The sequence below is a fragment of the Labrus mixtus genome, chromosome 9, assembly GCF_963584025.1.
Source record: "Labrus mixtus chromosome 9, fLabMix1.1, whole genome shotgun sequence".
NCBI lineage: Eukaryota > Metazoa > Chordata > Actinopteri > Labriformes > Labridae > Labrus > Labrus mixtus.
The window spans coordinates 6,429,096-6,447,816 of NC_083620.1; the positions used below are offsets into that span (position 1 = coordinate 6,429,096).

Sequence of the window (18,721 nt, forward strand, 5' to 3'; positions counted from 1 at the left end):
ATGGGGTACCACCCTTAAGTCCTGATTTCCAAATCTCTGATATTTCGAGGTGAATCCAAACACTGGCTTAGTGATTTACCAAAGAAGTGGACGATGAAGCCGTTGCCGTAGCCGTACACGTTGGTTGCTGGGTCAGACTGGAACTGGATGGTGACGTCTGAAGTGGAGGTGTAGAGCTTAAATCTAGACTTTGATCCTCCGTACTGGCCCAGGACTTTAGCTGTGAGGTCATCTCCGTCGTAAAAAGTCACCAGGTCATTCTTTCCGATGTTCAACCTGAAACAAGAAGAAACACACACACACACACACACACACACACACACACACACACACACACACACAGAATAAAGTCTGAATCTAATGATTTGGTTGTCAAATGGCTGTAGAACCAATTTAGTGACATTGATGTTTTTTTCCTTTAAATTCACCCTGTAATGTTTGAGGGCATGGTCACAAAACCTTTAGGTCAAACATCTCTGTAAACACACGTATATAACTCTTTTGCCCATGAGAGGTGTCAGACAGAAGATAACTCCGCACACACACGGAGCTCCTGCATTTTTAAAGTGACAGTAATTGCTCTTAGAGGGCCGTGACGATTTCAGGTCAAACCAAGGTCACTCTTTATCGACAGGCCTTACATCATTCATGAGGAACAGATCAGATCGTGTTTCACTGCTGCTGAAGAGATCGGGGCCAGGATGACAATGCCAGGAAGGCCAGAGTTTTTAGATTCTACATTATCTTATATCAAAGTAAAATAAAGAGTTTTAGCCACAATAATAACTGATCACTTTTAACACATACCCTTTGTTGTAGGAGGATAATTTAAACAAGAAAAACAGAGTGCAATCAAAAAAAAAAGGTTGGTGATGGTAACAAAAACCCCCGACAGATTACCAAGTATCTTTCATTTCATTTCATCAGATTATAGCAGGGATAGATGTACAACATTTGTATCACTCGGCTGTGTTAAAATACTTGATTCTAATAAGCTAATACGCATAACAACAGTCTAAATCACTGTTGTTAAGAAGGGAAAAAAATGTTACTAAGAAAAGAACATGGTTGCTAAGGACGTGGCTCTTATCCAAGAAGTCCGGTTAATGTGACATCGCTCTGTTTAGTGTGAGGGAAGGAGAAAGGAGACGACAACAGTGGACAAAAGAGGTTAAAAAAGGCAAAAACTGCAGGCTATGACAGAGAGATCAGTGAAACTGAAAACTGCATGTAAAGGCAACACGTAACAGAACAGAGTACGGGACTCGGCGGTGTTCAAGAGACTGCTGGATGGAAAAGAAAATGTCTACAGACTCAGACAGTGACTAATGATTAAAGTAATAACAGCTAGTGTAGCTTATTTTATGATTACAGAGTTAACCGTTGCTATGGATACAGCTCTAACTGTGGATTCCAAACAACTATTTATTCAGTGGAAGAAATATATCACTTTTAAATCATTAAAATCATTTCCAAATCAATGATTCTAAATTATTGATTTCCACAGGAAGTAGCCGTGTTATAAGCAGTATAATGAACATTAACAAAAAGATGCTGGTTGAAGAAAACACTAAAATGTTCTCCAGCTTGGACAGTTATGACAGTGGATCGCTGCTTACACGTTATAATCCTGTGATATACTGTATTGTTAAAGCAGGGGCCATTTGACTGATTATAGTGACATTTATGGGTCAAAAAACTCAGATCTTATCTCCTTTAGAACTCCTCTAGAAGCACTTTTTATCTTTTTTTTTTTACAGGCTGAAAACACTCGTCTTGAAAATTAAATCGGTCTTGATGTTTGACACTAATTGAAGAGAAATCCTGTGAAATTAACATTTCCTGGAAAGCTGCTGGAGGCCCAAACCAAACTTCTCTTCCAACCATTTATGACGCCCAAATGTCAAAAAGTCAAAAAGGAATGAAATGTGAAAATAATAACCTTGTATTCAAAAACCTAAATTTTCACTTTTATATTTACAGATGTTTTTTTCTTGCTGAAGAGGAGTACGCTCCTCCTGATGTTGATTAGAGTGGACGTTTCCTCTTTGAGATGAATTAATCTCCGTCATGCTGAATGAGCACGCTCACAGTCACACTGACTGTTAAAGGGCCGTCCGTGTGTTTGTGCCGATGTGACCGCAGCCTGCAGAGCTCAACTCTTACAAACCTCGGAGCTGTTTCTAAGAGTCACCTGGGGCCGAGCTATCTCTTTGTAGAGAGAAGATTTAGAGCGTGGAGGAAACGGCTTAGCCCGAATAAAGTGGTGACATGTTCTCTGCTGTTGCTAATTAATCACCAGTGGCTCCTGATAAAACTCATTAGCCAGCCTGAGATTGAGCTATTAATCACTATACGGCAACGCTGGAAAATCAAAGGTTCAAGAGGCGTGGATTCAATCGACACACGGCCTGACAGAAGATGAAATGTTTCATTTCTTTACGTCTTAACAGAAAGTGGAAAAATGAGAGAGATAAGAGTTTGTGAAGAGAGGGATGTGGAGTGTTTGTCTTTCCACAAGCGGAAACATTTGTCTTCTGTCCTCCAAAAGTTCCCACTTTTACAATGCACACATTGATCCTCAAACTTGATGTGAGCTGGGCCCGTCTGTTCCAAAGTTTTTAACTGGATAAAAACTGTGGAAGCAGCACTTTGAGTCCAAGACAAATTTCCCCAAAGAGCAAATAAAGTGTATCGTATCTGGATTTGCTGATGCACTTTTTTCGACCATGTTAAATGAATCAACAGATTCTGACACTATGATGACGGTGCTTTGCTTTAATACCAATACTTTGGCAGTTCAACATATTCATATCAACAAAAAAGTAGTAAAGAACACACAGGAACACAAAAAATAACAAACAAGTTTCAACACATGCACAGATCGCACCGTCATCCAACATTTGCATATCATCCTTTCCCACTTGCACTCGTTGAATTTTCCTGAATATTTCCTGCTGTGTTCTCACATCAACTCACTCTGACTTCACGTGGACAATGTAATAGGGGGCTAGGTAAAGTCGGAGTGAAAAACTCAGCTGTTTGCATTCACAAGTGCAGCACGCCCTGAAGAGTTCAGGAAGTTATCAGGAGTTTTGTTCATGTGTGTAAGCACCATCACAGGAAGGAAAGTGGCACTAATCTTTGTCCAAATGCTCTGACAGATTTCTTTTTGATTAAAAAGTTTATATCAGCTGACTGTTGGTTTCTTAATACTGGCCCTGTTGATAGATACTAACAGATAATTTGGCATTCACAGATTGCAGCAGCCATTCATATCTGCCGCATCAATTCAAGGATGGCATGCTAGATTTATCTCACTGTAAGGCTGGGCTAAACTTAACCATAGTAGTTTCTCTAACCCCCCCCCCCCAGTGATCTTAGTACCACTAACGTATTCTGTGTGTTCCCAGTCATAGAAGCTAAATCAGCATGAGAGTGGGTATATTTCACAACATCACACAAACACAATCATCCATTCACACTCTGAGTTGTGTTCACTCTCAAAGGACTCTCTTCTAGTATAAATAATTCTCATATGCATCCCCGACTCACACTTAAAATATTCCCAACTTGAGAAAATAGAGCAGTGCAGATGCTTCTCTGTGCACATCATGAAGTCAAGGTTAAAGTCCCAAAATAGTTCTTGCACAATCATCTTAAACAAAATATCAACCTTCTCTGAAACCGATATCCTGCAGGCATCAGATGTGAAATGAAACAGCCTCACCTTGATAAACCTTTATCGTCTTTATAAAGATCTTCAGCTCGTCTTCACAAATCTATGAAACCCAGCATGACGTCTCCTACACACACCTGGTGCAGCATGTCCTCACAAACATATTAAAACCAGCACACCATCCTCAACACACCTGGTGCTGCATGTTTATGTGATTGCTAACGGATGAAGCGTCTCACCTGCTCACAGCGCGGCAGATTGAGGAATATTGTCGGCTGGCGTCAAATTTGTTGTGATTAAGCTAAACACGGCTCTGAGCGGCCTTGCTGAGCATCTGTGGAGAAAAAAATCAATCTCAGCCTCCTTCCCGACCATAATTTGATTTAGTTCAATTTGAAAAAACAGGCTTCGGGTTTGGCCCTAACCCCCGGGACCAGCTGGCAATGTGTTTTACCCTCACACATTCCCTTTAAGACCTGTTGTTTCCACTGCTACAAAGATCTGAAATACAGAGCGGAACGGTTTTAAATATGTTTGACTGAAAGTTTTCAGAATATTTTACTACCGGAGGTGTTGAGATGAAACTTGCGTTATTCTGTCACAGACTTCTGATGTTGATATTCTCAACATGAGCCACTTTCCTCTGCTGATGCTCTGTCTTACAAAATGTGGATCAAACTTGGGGTCTTGTCGACCTGTACAAATCTAAAACTTATATAATATACTAACACCTTTACTAGTGCACAGAGGCATGTCCACACTTTTTGGACTGGGGTGGCCTAACTGGGGAACTGACATGTGCAGGGGTGAGCCTGAAGTGAGTGTGAAGAGCATTTATTTACCTCTTCTGTCTGCACTGATCACATCGACTTTGCAAAAATTGCAAACATCTGCACACTGAAAACTATGAGCTGCAAAAGTCCCACCTCTGGCAAGGCATATAGCCAATCCTAGTTAAGGATTTTGGAGTGGCCCCTGGGGTGGCCAATATGATTCAAGGGGGGCCCATGCCACCTCTCTAGACACGCCCCTGTTAGTGCATGATTAGTGTATCATGCCCTCATATACTATAGCTTCGTAAGAACAAAACAAACCTATAATATACATCCTATATACCTTGTTGTGATCATTTTCTCCATATTTAAAAACATAAATCTCCAGTCAGAGGAGTCGAAACTCAACTCTTTTGTTAAATAGCCCTAGAAGTTGTTTTAAGTGACGGTTGTTGTTTCAGTTGCTTAAAAATTAATAAAGGAAAGTTATTCTGGGAGATGGATATGAGGCATGTTGTAGAAGAAGATCATTAAATGAGCTTCAAAATCACAAAATGGGTTCTTATAATGTACATGAGGTGGATTGTGCCTTTAACAATGCAGACTAATTCCCACTGTTTTAAAAACAGATAATATTCTGAACAAAGCTGAAGGCAGTGGTCTTTATTTCGTTCTGAGACGGTGGTTTCATCTATTTCACTCACCTCTCTTTAACTTTAATCACACCTCTCACTCCCCGCTCGTTCATTGAAGGCCATCTATAAAAGTCATTTGATACACTTGGTGATAATGTCCCCGCTGCCATTACACAGATGGAGCAGCAGATATGTGCAGGTATGCACAGGTGTGTGTGTGTGTGTGTGTGTGTGTGGAGTGTGAACGACTGATACCCAGGGACCTTGTTAAAGGCCTCATACGTCTCTGTACACTGTGTGCCCACAGGGCTCGAAGAGAACAGCTGCTATTGATAAGCTTCATAAAGGTGGTCACACACCTGCAGGTGTGTGCTGCTTAGACCGAGCGCAGACGCCGTGCTACAACAGGAAGCTTCTCTCTGTGGAAATTCACGTTTCTGCTTTATTCCCATGAGCCCGGTGTGGGAAACTGGACCACAGTGTGCTGACACCTTAAGTTTACTTTGAGCTGCAGATTTTTCACAGCTTTATCCCTCTACACACACACACACACACACACACACACACACACACACACACACACACACACACACACACACACACACACAGGCTCACACAGTAAACTAGAAGAATACAGGCGTCGGATAGCCTCGTTGTCATATTGCTCGCCTCATGTACAGAGGCTGTAAGTGGGCGGCCCTCGAGTCCACAGCATGTCATTCCTATAGACTGTATATAACCTGGCTGTAGTATCAGTGATGTCACCCATCTGTTTCTGAAGTGTAATTTTGAAACCCAATGAAGGCAGCTGCCATATTGATGATGTCTCAACCAAACTCGGTTAACTTAGTAAGAGGTGAAGAGGCGGAGGCTGAGGAAATTATCTCGCTGGTTAACAGCTTCAATGCGACCACTCTCAATCTGGTCAGCCGGCAGGCTGCAAACTTTACAGAGTCTCAAAATCAACTTACAGCAGTTATTGTTCAGAAGGTTTGGAGCTTAAATTATCTACAACGTTTCTCGGATGTGTGCCTGACATGAAACAGAAAGATAGTCGTCATTAGGTGGTTTTTGACCGCAGGAACTTTTTCATAGTTCTAGGAACTGTTGGACCCATCCCCCCTTTTTTATTGATTCCACACCGCAGGAACTATGAACTTTTTTAGTTCCTAGAACCACATCTAGAGGAACCTTTTTAGCTCCTGCTTCAGAGTAGGTACCATGGCAGTGTGAATGCAGACAAAAAAAGACTCCCCATGGCGTGTAGTTCTCAGGGAATAGTTCCTCTTCAAAAAGTCCCCAGAACCATTTGGTCCGAAAACACTGATTGATTCTCGACAGCCGAGAACTTTAATAACAAATAATCTTCGAATCGAGCTTGAGTCTAGTGTCGTCTGATATAAGAGTTTGGTGTTTTACTGAACTAAAAAAATACATTTAAGTTTGAATTTGTTTATTAAAAAGTACAATCCCATTAGACTTGTACAACCTGTTACAGATTTCAACCATGACATGCACTCAGGAGATTTTATGTAGACCTTAAAAGTACTATTGTCCTGTCTCTATCAACACTATAAAAAGAGTGATGTACAGTCTTCATATTCATGGGAACAACTTTATTTGTAGCTTTTATGAAACTCATATTGAACCTGTCACTGAGTGATTCATTTGATAACGTGTAATTTCCACAAGTTTGAGGGTGTTGTATTGTCTAAATATTTTCACATCGCATCTTCACCTCTACTGAACCACCTGCGTAATTTAAAAACAGCAGCAATTACTTATGTTGACACACTTTCTTTGAAAACCAAAGGAGGCCATTAATCACTGGTTCTTAAAGCACAACGAGAGCTCAGGTGCTGCTCGGAGACAAAAAAGAGAGAGGGGAAAAAAATAACAGAGCTAAAGATGCAACGTATGCTAATGAGCTTTTCTTAATTTGCTTGCAAATGGCGAGTGATTTTCTGCGGCTGACTGACTTATCGGGCTGTGACACGGCGGCGGTGTGTAGTGTTGTGTGTTCACCTTGGCACCACAATCACAGGAAACACACACTCACATCCTGTACACTCGCACCCTCGACTCCACACAGCAGACAGTACAGGGGGGCGGGGGGGGGCTTCCAAACAAACCCCCCCTGATATAATTAGTTTTCTCGGCTGCACCTAATTAACCTTTGTCTGCGTGGCACTTACGCATCTCATTCACAAGCGGAGCGCTCTTTCATTAGCAGCACGTTGTGTTTTTAATGTGTTTTACCCGTCATGGCGAGGGAGCGCTTTGTAATCTGAAAACGTTTTTTGTGTCACTGTTTGAAGTCGGGTTGGGGTGGGGGGGGGGGTGGGGGGGTTCGACTGTTAATGTCCAAGCGCGGGAGATAAAGACGGTTTCCTGATGATTTGATTCAGAGAGTCCAGAGAAAAAACGGGTTTGTGTAAATGTTGGTTTCATGCTCATCAAAGGTTAACGAGGGGGGACCTTACACTTGAATGTCCAGCATGATCCTCTTGTCCTCCTCCACGTGGATTCCCCAGATGCAGTCCTGTCCTTTGTCGTACGCTTCAGGCCAGTTAGGAGACAGAACCACTCCAGCTGAGTCCGTGATCTCACCGCTGCACACCGCTGGAACACACACACACACAAACATGAATATGATCAGGCACTGACTACTTCAGTGGTAACAGACAAGCACATACCAATGAAAGACGCAAACAACATGCAGCATATTGCACATGATCTGCATAAAACACAACACAAGCAGGGAAAGAGATAAGAACACCATGATGCTTTTTGCACAACCCAAACAGTCTCAAGTAACATTATTTAAAATTTGGACCGAGACCAATCATAATCACAGCTATAGCTCTCAAGTTAGAGGGCTGATTCAAAGAAAACCTTTCTTCAATATTTACTTTGCAAAATATACAAACATGTTTTCTCCTGAGTTTATTTTCCCATTTTAGAATCAAAGCCAATTTAAGAATTTTGCACTGATGCGATAACATTTGAATCATCAAAAAATATACAATCCAAAGAGGCACAGTTGAAGTAAATCAGGGGAAAAACGTATAATTAGTATTTATTTCTGAATAAAATTAAAAGAATCAGTCAGCTGCAAACAGAGTTACACTTATAATATTGATTTAAATATAGGTAAAGATGATTACTTTGCAGGTTGTCCAAGTATCATTTCTGCCAAGTCTAAGCTAGTCTGAGCTAAACATCTTTGGTCAGCTGAGGCAGTTTAAACGTGCTATACAAATAAACTAGACTTGAATTGATGTCCGTTCCTTTACCTGACAGAGTAAACAAATCCATTAAAACAATCTCCACTCACTTTTGGTTACAGGCATGCTTTGGCGTCCAAACTTGTGTCTTTCATTATTTACAACTCTAGGAAACCTCATCCATTCCTGCACTTTTTTGACTCTGCGATATTTGCTTTGTTTAAATGAGTATTTCATCCTGATGGAAAGTCGTCCTCTGCTGTAATCTATCATAAAATAAGTACAAAGACGTCGTAGTGAAACACAAAATGAGTCACTTCCTCTCAGACATACAGACCTCTGCATGCCGGCTCCGTCTCGTTCCACTGCGGGTTGTTTGGGTCCATGCACTCGATGGTGACAGATCCTTGTTCCAGAGTGTAGCCGGGGTCACAGGTGAACTCAACCACAGCTCCCACCGCCCAGGTGCTGTCGCTGCTCGTCAGGTTCCCGTACTTTACGAAGGGTTCGTAGCAGTGGCCCGCTGCAAAGGCTGAGGTGCAAAGACAAATTCAATAACACTGTTACAATTACAGAGATTTAAAATCACTTGTTACTTCATGTGAAATAGCCGACAACAACACAAGGTTAAGGTTTATTGACATCGATCCAGCAGGCAAGGTAACAGGTAAGTCAGCACAGTTGCATTCTGGGACACATAATGTTGGGTACAGTAAACACACACAGGACAGTGATCATTCAGATGTGAGCTTTCTGTCTTGGAAATACTGACTTTTTTCCCTCCCTGCCTGGTAAAGGATAAAAATATTGCAGTGAGTTGTAGACTATGTGCAGGAAGGAAAACTTTGTCCACCGCCAAGAATAATACTTTGAGTAACATGAAGCACCAAGCTAAACAACACGCTGCAAACAAGCGGTTAACCTCCTGTGTTGAAAAATGAAGCCAATGTCGAAGTGTAAAATCCTGCAGCTCATCGAAGGTTCCGCTTGAGGCTGGATCCAAGGTGCCCAAAAGTCATATACACACCCCATTCAAAAAATCCAGTTTTTACAGAAGAAATTAACATGTTTACAGCCTGGTACAGAAAACGAAATTGGTCTGATAAGCTCATGTCTGGATTGACACAAACTATACAGAGGGGTGAGTTTTTTAATAACTCCCCTGTCATCATTTTATTTCATGAAGGATAAGGGTCATTCACAATAGGGCGCATAGTTGACCTGATTGACAGACGGGAGCGATGTAACTCTTTGACAAGAGGCTTAAAACTCAGCTCAGCTCTTTGCAATAGTGAAAAACTGGAAGTTTGAATAGTCATTGATGACGATTAAAATGAGGGCCAGAACATTGTCTATCTTCATCTTGTCTGTCTTCAAAATATCCCAGATTAGATATTATTTCTCTCTTATAACTTTGTTAAAAAGCAGACAGTGTATAGATATTTTAAATACTATTAATAAACATGTATAACATGTACTTTGCGGTAGAGGGATATATTTCTGAATGTGTCCAGAATACATTAGCTCCAATTACTAACTTTTATAAGACCAGCCTCAATGAATATAACCTTTACGATGAATTTCAGAACCCATTAATTGTTCCTAATGGACCCATTGTTGAAGATGGAGTGGCAGTTAAAAATGTTGCATGGATGAGATCAGCCGGTGGGAATGGTGTGTCAGGATAAAGGAGGAAGCATCACATCTGTTAGCTGAGGAGCATTATATTCTGTTAATGGTCGTAATGAGGTCCGCCGCTCCCTTTGGACTTAATCCCATTGGCGGCAGTGAAGCGGAGGCCTAAACAGATTACACTGATTGTGTTTCCTCGTGGTCCTCGAGGACCAGAGACGAGCCCCTGAGACAAATGTGAGGACATGAGAAAAGAGGAGCTAAGTGACATCTCAGCCCGACTATAAGATGAATCCTGCTCTCTGAAACTAGGTTACTTTGAACTGACGGTAAAGTGCATCATATAGATGCTCTTATATATGGGTTTGGCAGGAAACTGTGAGTCCATGTAGTGTACTTGTCCTTGACTCTTATTTCAAAGCAACAAGAGGAAGAAAGTTTAGAGCTTTAATGTAAGAATGCATCCATTAAATAGCTGCTAATGCAACAGATGAAAGAAAGAAAGAAAAAGGTACATTATATATGTCCTTGATCATTTTAAAAACTAGAGTGTATGTATCCAAAGAAGTGCAGGTAGCCTCTGGGTCTGAAATATGAAGACGCTTTTTGTACATAGGGTTAGTGATATTATACTGCATTTCCTCTACACCACTGGACACAAAAAGAAGTTGTATTTTTTTAATCTCTAAAAATAGAATTCAACTTCTCACTTGATTAAAACTTTTTTTCCTAACGATTTTGTGCTCCCAATCTTTAGTTTCAAGTCTTCTTCAACACAGCATGAGGTTAAACTACTTTTCACCGTCCAAGCAAGCAATTGAAAGATCAAAAATGATATCAAGATATATGTAGAAATAAAGAGATAGAGCAGTTAAACAACATCTTCTAATTGACATAAAGTTTGCTGTGAAGTTGCCATCTCATAGACATAGAAGCTTCAGTGTTTATCCAGCTCTGCATCAGACTTGAAACCTTTCTGTGCTCTAACCTCTCTCCATTTTCAAACATTTCCGATCGTGGAGCTTTTTAGAAAAATAAGGCTTTTAATGTTGGGTCGAATCAGTTCTATCTGAACCTGTCGCTGCAACACCTGTTGGTTTGCCTGGCAAAAGACGCCGATCTTCTCTGGTTCAAACAAATCCAGAGCATTCAGGACCCGAATCTAAAGTTAGAAGGAGGACATACTGGCTGCTGCATTGTTGTCAGAGAAGCCAGCACTTCAACATAGCATGTTTCCTTAATGTCTGATCATATAGTAAGGTCATTTTATGATTTAATTCAGTAGATATCTCACAGATTGCTCCTTTTATTTAAACTAATCCTCTCAGGAATCAAGTTAAAGTCTGATCCATGAGAGGAGACTGCGACAGAAGAGCTACATTTACAAATCTGTTCAACCTTCTGGAAACCTGAAGAACCTCTAAAAAACTTTTCTCACAAACTTCAGATCTCTTCCTCCAACATATATTTACTTTTTCTTTTCACCTTTTGAAATCATTTTAATCTTCTCTCTGCGTTCATTCATTTTGTGCTGCACTTTAGGTCGTCCTGTCGGCCTCCATTACTTGAATTTCCCAGCTAGAACTCTTGACCCCCATTCACCAGTGAGCCATTCACTCTGCAGTTAGCATTCAAGCTGCTATTGAAGGTCCTATTCATTATATCTTTAATTGGATAATTCACTGAGAATCTACAGCAGGCCAGATGTTTCTGACTGTTCCTGAGCTGTACTTGGCCTCGAGCAATTAAAGAAATGACATCTTTTACATGAAGTTTCTTACTTTCAGATGTGTTCAGATTTAATGTTTTTTTCTGTTCTTTGTTGCATGAAGCAAAATCCTTCATGACCCCAGCGTGTTGAACACAGCCTTCAGTTAGCCGTAGCCGTGGTGCTTACCTTGGTACCTGATGGCCATGCCGGTGGATGTTCCTGCAGCGTCTGTGGTCAGCTCGATGAAAAGATGTTTGGAGGAGCTGAGCAGACCTTCGTTGGGGAGATACTCCACCTCGTATGAATCGTACAGAGCAGCTGCATCTATGCTGTTACCGTTCTTTATCAGCAATCTGGAAGAGAAGAATAGGAATCAGTCTTTAAAACGAACCCGGTACTTAGCTACCTTTTCTACTCTTATAGTCCAAATGAATTCATTGATTTCAAAGCTGAGAGTCTTGTTAAGCTTCCACAAAAATCTGAGTGAAATTAAACTGAACACTTTAACCAACTGTCTAAAAGCAGCTCTTTTTGCTTCTTTGACCTTTTGAAGTATGGGCGATCACATTTTCCTAGATATTGCTCCGGCTCTGCTCACAACGATGGCACAGTAATGGTTTTAAGACCAGAGCTCCACTGTCAGTGATATGAGGTCAGGGTGGAGGGAGGGGCTGAATTAGTTATGTTTGAAATATTTGCACTGAACTAAAACCCTAAATTAGACAAACACTATCAGAAACTAAAAAATAAAAAATAAATATTTCGAATTTAGATTAAAACATACAACAAACATTAAAACTAACATTAAAACATTAAAACTAAAGCTTTTTTAAATGATAACTGTAAAAAAAAAAAAAAAAAAAAAATACAGACATTTAACAGTTAGAAGGACATTGTTGATATAAGTTTCCACTGGCTTTAAATGACCTATACTTCAATGTTAGTTTGACTGAAAGCTTGGTTGAGACAGCATTTTCAATCTGGCGACCTCCATAGTTGGGCTTCAAAACTGCGCTTTGGAACCAAATGGGTCACATCACTGAAGCTACGTCCATGTTTCATACAGTCTACGAGTGTGATATCTAAAAGCAGGAATATGGCCTCCTGGGGTGAAGCTCGGCTGTCGTGTGGAAAGAAGCCTGTAAGACAAACGTGACCTCTCTGATGCTTCATGTCCCGGGTTGGAGGTCTTTTTAAACAGTCAGACTTGATCCTTTACATGTCACAGCAGCCTCCTCCACCTGTGGCTCTGCTGCCTCATGCTCTCTCCCATGGTGCTGTGCACTGATCCCTACTCGCTCTGCCTTTGATCACTTAAATTATTCTGCTCAGGTAGCCAGAGAGAGAGTAACAGAGCGCAGCAGAGCCTTGATGTCAACATAAAATCTATATTTACATTTATTCTTTATGCTTCTGTTCACACTTACTGAACTCAGATGGAGGTTAGAATGTTTTTCTTTAATGGTGTTAAAAGTAATTTTCATAAAGAATAAAATTAGTGTTAGATTTATTTTTATAAAATTAGTATTCTACTACATTCTAGTTATGTGGTCCTTTTTCAAATCATTTAATTTTAGTTATGCAAATAAGTATAAACAAAAAGGAGAACAAGTAATCAAGATCTCTACTTCTTTATCTAATATACACAGAGTTGCAAAACAACGACATGAAATTAGACTTAATTATCTGTGGGAAATGATAACATGTCTGACCTTTCACATTGATCAACCTAATGTTTTGTTTTATTTGAACAAGGTTGGTAATCCCGAGAGAATGAGATAAATAAATTTAGAGCTTGAAAAACAACAACCAAAAGTCACTTATTATCCCGGGAAAACTATTTTTTTTTTCTACTAATTATCAGGGGAAAATCAGTGCTGTTAATTCATCATAGCCTGATAAATAAGTTGAGATCTAATTAAAAAAAAAAACAGAAGTTACTCATTATACCAGAAAAACCATGCAGTGTTGTTAACTCGAGAAAATTACATAAATACATTGAGATCTGTAGCTGCATCACAGAAAATAGTTTTGTTGAATGAAGATATCCAGATAAATAAATGAAGATCTCAAAAAAACAACCTGAAATGATTTGTGTTCCCATGGTAACGACTTATCTCGGGTTGTTTTCTCATGTAAGTATAATACATGGATGCCTATCTGCTTTGGTCCTCTGTCCATATTTGCCAATAAACATTCAGTATCTACCTGAAAACCTTGACATCGCTTTAATATGGATTATTAAACACTGATTAATTTGGAACATATGCCACAGAATTTGTCGTCTGTGTCGCTGATATGTGACAAATTGAACAACTTGCTAAGACATGAGCTACATCTTATTTCTGTTGATAGTTGCCAAACATGCAGAGTTTGCAAAAACTGCCCAGTTAGCAAATATGTATAACTAAGATAAAGATCTGAATATGAATATAAAATAAAATATCAAATCTTATAAATGTTCAACTTTGCATCTATGGATGGAGCCAGAAATCCATTAAAGTTTTTTTTTTTGGGTGATGTTTATTTCATCAAGCATTGGAACGACATTAAAAGTCCTCAAAATCGAACGCACAAGTGACCAAAAAAAGCAGATGGCTGCTTGCAAGACATTCTTGTTCTTCCACTTCCTTTTACACCCAAGCCAAGTCTCCTCTTGTTTGTGATCTCTCAGTTTCCTCACAGCCGTCCAGATGTCTCTTTATATCTGTGAGCTCTTTATTTGTAGCCGGAGAATAAGAGCAGCCCAGAGCAGCTACTGGCTGCTATACAAAATGGATTATTCAGCTAATTTCCCCCCTGTGGCTCCTTCTTTCAGCCCTCTGTAATGAGAGCCCCATGCTGCTAAAATGACACTGTACTGTCAGCGCGTTGACAGCCAGTTGTTACCCTGCAGAGCCCTCAGAAATAATGTTCTCACAGGGACAAAGCCGAGGGTACGAAGAATGAGAGGCCCGATGATTGCACATAAGTGAAGGAACGTGCAGGAGAGGAGAGGAAGGTGATATATCACTGCTAACAGAGAATGAAGCAGGAGACTGCACTTACACTGATCTATCAGTAGCTCACATGTTCTGGCATTATCTAACATCATCAATTTGGACCATTTTCATGTTCAACAAGAGAGACTGCGATTGAGACAGAAGGTGAAGAGGTGGGGCTGTTAAATATTTCATGCTGCCCCAAAAGTATCCGGGACTTGCTGTTAAATGATCTTGATTTGGGAATCCACTTCCTTGCTGTCTGATACTTGAACGCTAACAGTGGAAATCATCATAAATCAAAGAAAACACAACTTTACTGCAAACACAGTCATTTGATTTTATATTCCTAACGACAGACAATCCTCATAATGAAGTTGAACATTCTGCTCACCGATCGTCATCCTCAGCCAGAGCAACCTTCTCAAAGTGGACGTGCAGTTTCTGGCCCTCGGAGGCCTCCAGTAGCCAGTGGCACGTCAGGTTGTTGCTGTAGTTGCTGGGAAACCCCGGAGAGACGATTCGACCGACTGTGACGTTCCTCATCAAACCTCCACAGGCGGCTGAGAGAGAGAGAGAGAGAGAGGAGGAGAAGAGAGGGAAGATGAAATCGAGAAATGCAGATTTTTTTACACTCAAAATGTACTGAAATAAAACAATGACAAATGGAATCACATCTGCAATTCATTTGCAAACTATGAAGTCAGAATTAAACACACACGGTCAACAATGTTCTTCTTCTTCTTGTGAGTCATCTCCTTAAGACAAATGGTTATTTTCACAGCAGTCTAATGTTGCTGCGTTTATTTTCCCCGCCGTAGACAAAGCAACAATTCTTAACCAATGATTATTTTTTATTGGAGGGTTTAAACCAGTGGTTCCCAACTGGTGGGTTTGATGTTGAAGGTGAGAAAATATGTTTTTATTTTGTCTTAGCTGACGCTTTAAATTGACCAGTTTTATCTGTTTTCCATCAACTTGAGTTTAAATTCAAGAGAACGGAGGGGACCGAGAAAATAAGGTAAGAAAGAAATTATTGTTCAAGATAAAATCAGATTTGCCAACACAAACAGAAAATCCATCAAGGAAGATGTGCATGTGTGTGTGTGTGTGTGTGTGTGTGTGTATACGTGTGTGTGTGTGTGTGTGTGTGTGTGTGTGTGTATACGTGTGTGTGTGTGTGTGTGTGTGTGTGTGTGTGTGTGTGTGTGTGTGTGTGTGTTTTCCCAGCTGATCAGGTCAAGGTTACTCATGCAGACAAAGCTTAATTAAAGCAGAGCAGGAAGAGTAAACCCAGTGGCATCCTGCCCAGCCTTCAGTAATCACACCTCCATACACCTGCTTTATGCTCAGACACACACACACAAACACACGCACACACATACCAACACACACACACACACACACACACACATACCAACACACACACACACACACACACACACACACACACACAAACATACCAACACACACACACACACACAAACACACACACAAACACACATACCAACACACACACTTAGACACACACACACACACACACACACACACACACACACACACACACGCACACAATCAAGATGGCAGAGATACAGAAGCGCAGCCACATAAACACCCTTTGAAATAGCTTTCAGAGAAACGTTCCGTGTGCTGTGAATCCGAGTCGATTTGGAGAGGTCAGGAGTAAAAAGGTCACTTATTATTCATCAGCCAACCTCGTCGGAGCAAAGAAAGAGAAAAAAAATAAACATTCATCAATGACACACTCCTGTGGGAGAGCAGGTCTTTCTGCTCCCCGTGCCTGTCATGCAGAAGGAGCAGAAGGTCCAATAGATAACTCTCGGCAGCAAGTCCTCGGAATAAGAGAGCTGAACATCTGAGATTTTTGAGAGGAAGTGTTTGAAACGCTGGAAGAAGACAGGCGAGGCACAGAAAACACTCGCTCTGATATTCACCAGTAAACCCCCAACTAAGATTGATCTTATCACATTTCAGAATCAGAATTTTGATTAATGCCAAGTAGATTTACAAATTTAAGGGATTTATCTTATTTTTTGGTGTTAAACAGCATTACTACTAACTGACAAAGAAATCACAGTCTTTCACTGTTGCATAAATGCTGATCCTGAAACTAAGGACATGGTAGACAAAACTCCACACACAACAAAAACACACACACACAAACTACATCACATCTTACATCACTGGCAAAAGCAAGCGCTACATCAGAACTACTTAAAGTCTTCTAAAAATGATACTTTTGATTAAAAACTTTACAAACACCAAGACTATAAATCTTTATTTTACAAACTGAAAACGGCTGCTCATAAAACACTTTTAACGTTTCTACTTTACTTATGATATATGTTCAATATAAAAACACCATCACTGTATGTCTTTGGCATTTTTATTTGTAGCATAAATATGAGGACATATGTAACAGGGAAACAAATGATCTTGATTCTCAATACTGAAGATGACACCTTTGTGTTATCATGCTCCTCTGTATTCTTCTCCTCTCTCTCTTCTTCCTCTGTCACTTTCTTCTCTTTCTCTTATTCCTACTTCTCCTCTTTCTCCTCTTTTTCCTTCTCCTCTTCCTCTTCATGAGGATAGAATATAATTGAAACAATTACCCAGGCAGTGTGGTTCCTTGCCACTCCAGTAGGGGGTGCTAGCATTGCGGCAGGTCAGCACACTGGATCCTTGCAGCTGGTAGCCGGTCAGACAGGAGAAGAAGGCCTCCCCTCCAGAGTGCAGACTGCTCACCGATACGTCACCGTAGAGAGGACGCTGGGGGAAAACACAGCTCAGCACGAAGGCTGCAGAGAAACAAAGAGAAGAAGAAGATCAAAGAGTCAGAGATATAAAATCCAACAGACGACTTATCAAAAAATTCACCCCCTGTAGAGTGTTTGCCGATCCAGACATGAGCTAATCAGACCAATTTCATGTTTTAAAAACCTGGCTGAAAACAAATTAATTTCTGCTGTAAAAACAGAAATGTTTTGAACGGGTATGTGAGCTGGTATCTTGAGGCCGGCTTCAAGTGGACACTCGAGAAACTGCAGGATTTTGCACTTTCGCATTGGCTTCATTTTTTAACACGGCAGGTTTGCTGCTTGGTTTTGATTCATAAAACACAGCGGCAACACTTGTAGAAAAGAGACAGTAGTGCAATGGAGCATGCAAAGGTGCTGAGATAAATACTGGTAGAGAATTACAGTATTTACAGAGGATGTGGACGGGTCTTTGATTTTACTTTGCAGTCTGTGTATGCATTACATAGGTTTAAACATCCAACTCTATTCTTTAACCACTCTGCCGTATAAAATCTCACGCTGTATTGAAAGGATTTTATTTTTTGTAAATGTGACAGAAATCCCAAAAAGCGCTGACTTTCCAAACTGTCACTGCCAAATTAATTTTTAATCAACCCGCAGTCTGTTTAAAAAGAGGTAAATAAAACAACAAATGTCCAGCAACTAACACAGTGACATTTAGTGTACCAACATCCCCCCGTGGTTACCACCTGCTGGATCGGTAAGACAGTATTTCCAACACACACACACACACACACACACACACACACACACACACACACACACACACACACACACACACACACACACACACACACACACACACACACACACACACACACACACACACATCGATGCCGGTGTGTGAGGATCATGTTCAGGCTGGCTCTCAGGTGACCAGTTAACTAACCGTCTGTTTTATTGCCTCTGATTTGTCTTCCTTGGGCCCCGCTGGCTTTGCTCCAAACATATTAATAATATATTTCTGCTAAAGACTCTGATCCATCTCGTTGTAATTGTCCTGGTTTTTTATTGTTAGCCCCTCGGATGGCTTGGCAGTGGAGCGGCTATTGATTCTGTCTGTTGGGGACAGCGCTGCAGCCTCAGGCGAGGAAATATGTACGGAGATTTAACAGGCCAATAAATGACAACCTACGACCTCGGCCGCTTCCAACACTCTGTTGGTGCTGAGGGATGTTTGCCAGCTCCGGAGTGTCTCACAGAAATAAAGATAAGAGGAGCAGAGTTGGTCTTTAAAGTA

At 40.7% G+C, this 18,721-nt stretch overlaps 1 protein-coding gene across 1 annotated transcript in view; it reads right to left on the bottom strand.

Moving 5' to 3' along the window:
• LOC132979781 (seizure protein 6 homolog) overlaps nt 1-18,721 on the bottom strand; it is a 138,882-nt gene that overhangs the window by 16,638 nt on the left and 103,523 nt on the right. The window contains exons 5-10 of the mRNA XM_061045604.1: nt 17,275-17,460; nt 15,033-15,201; nt 11,844-12,010; nt 8,652-8,846; nt 7,571-7,709; nt 80-276 (exon numbers count right to left, since the gene is read on the bottom strand). Of these exons, the coding sequence (XP_060901587.1) occupies nt 80-276; nt 7,571-7,709; nt 8,652-8,846; nt 11,844-12,010; nt 15,033-15,201; nt 17,275-17,460 (1,053 nt within the window). The remainder of the gene's footprint in view (nt 1-79; nt 277-7,570; nt 7,710-8,651; nt 8,847-11,843; nt 12,011-15,032; nt 15,202-17,274; nt 17,461-18,721) is intronic.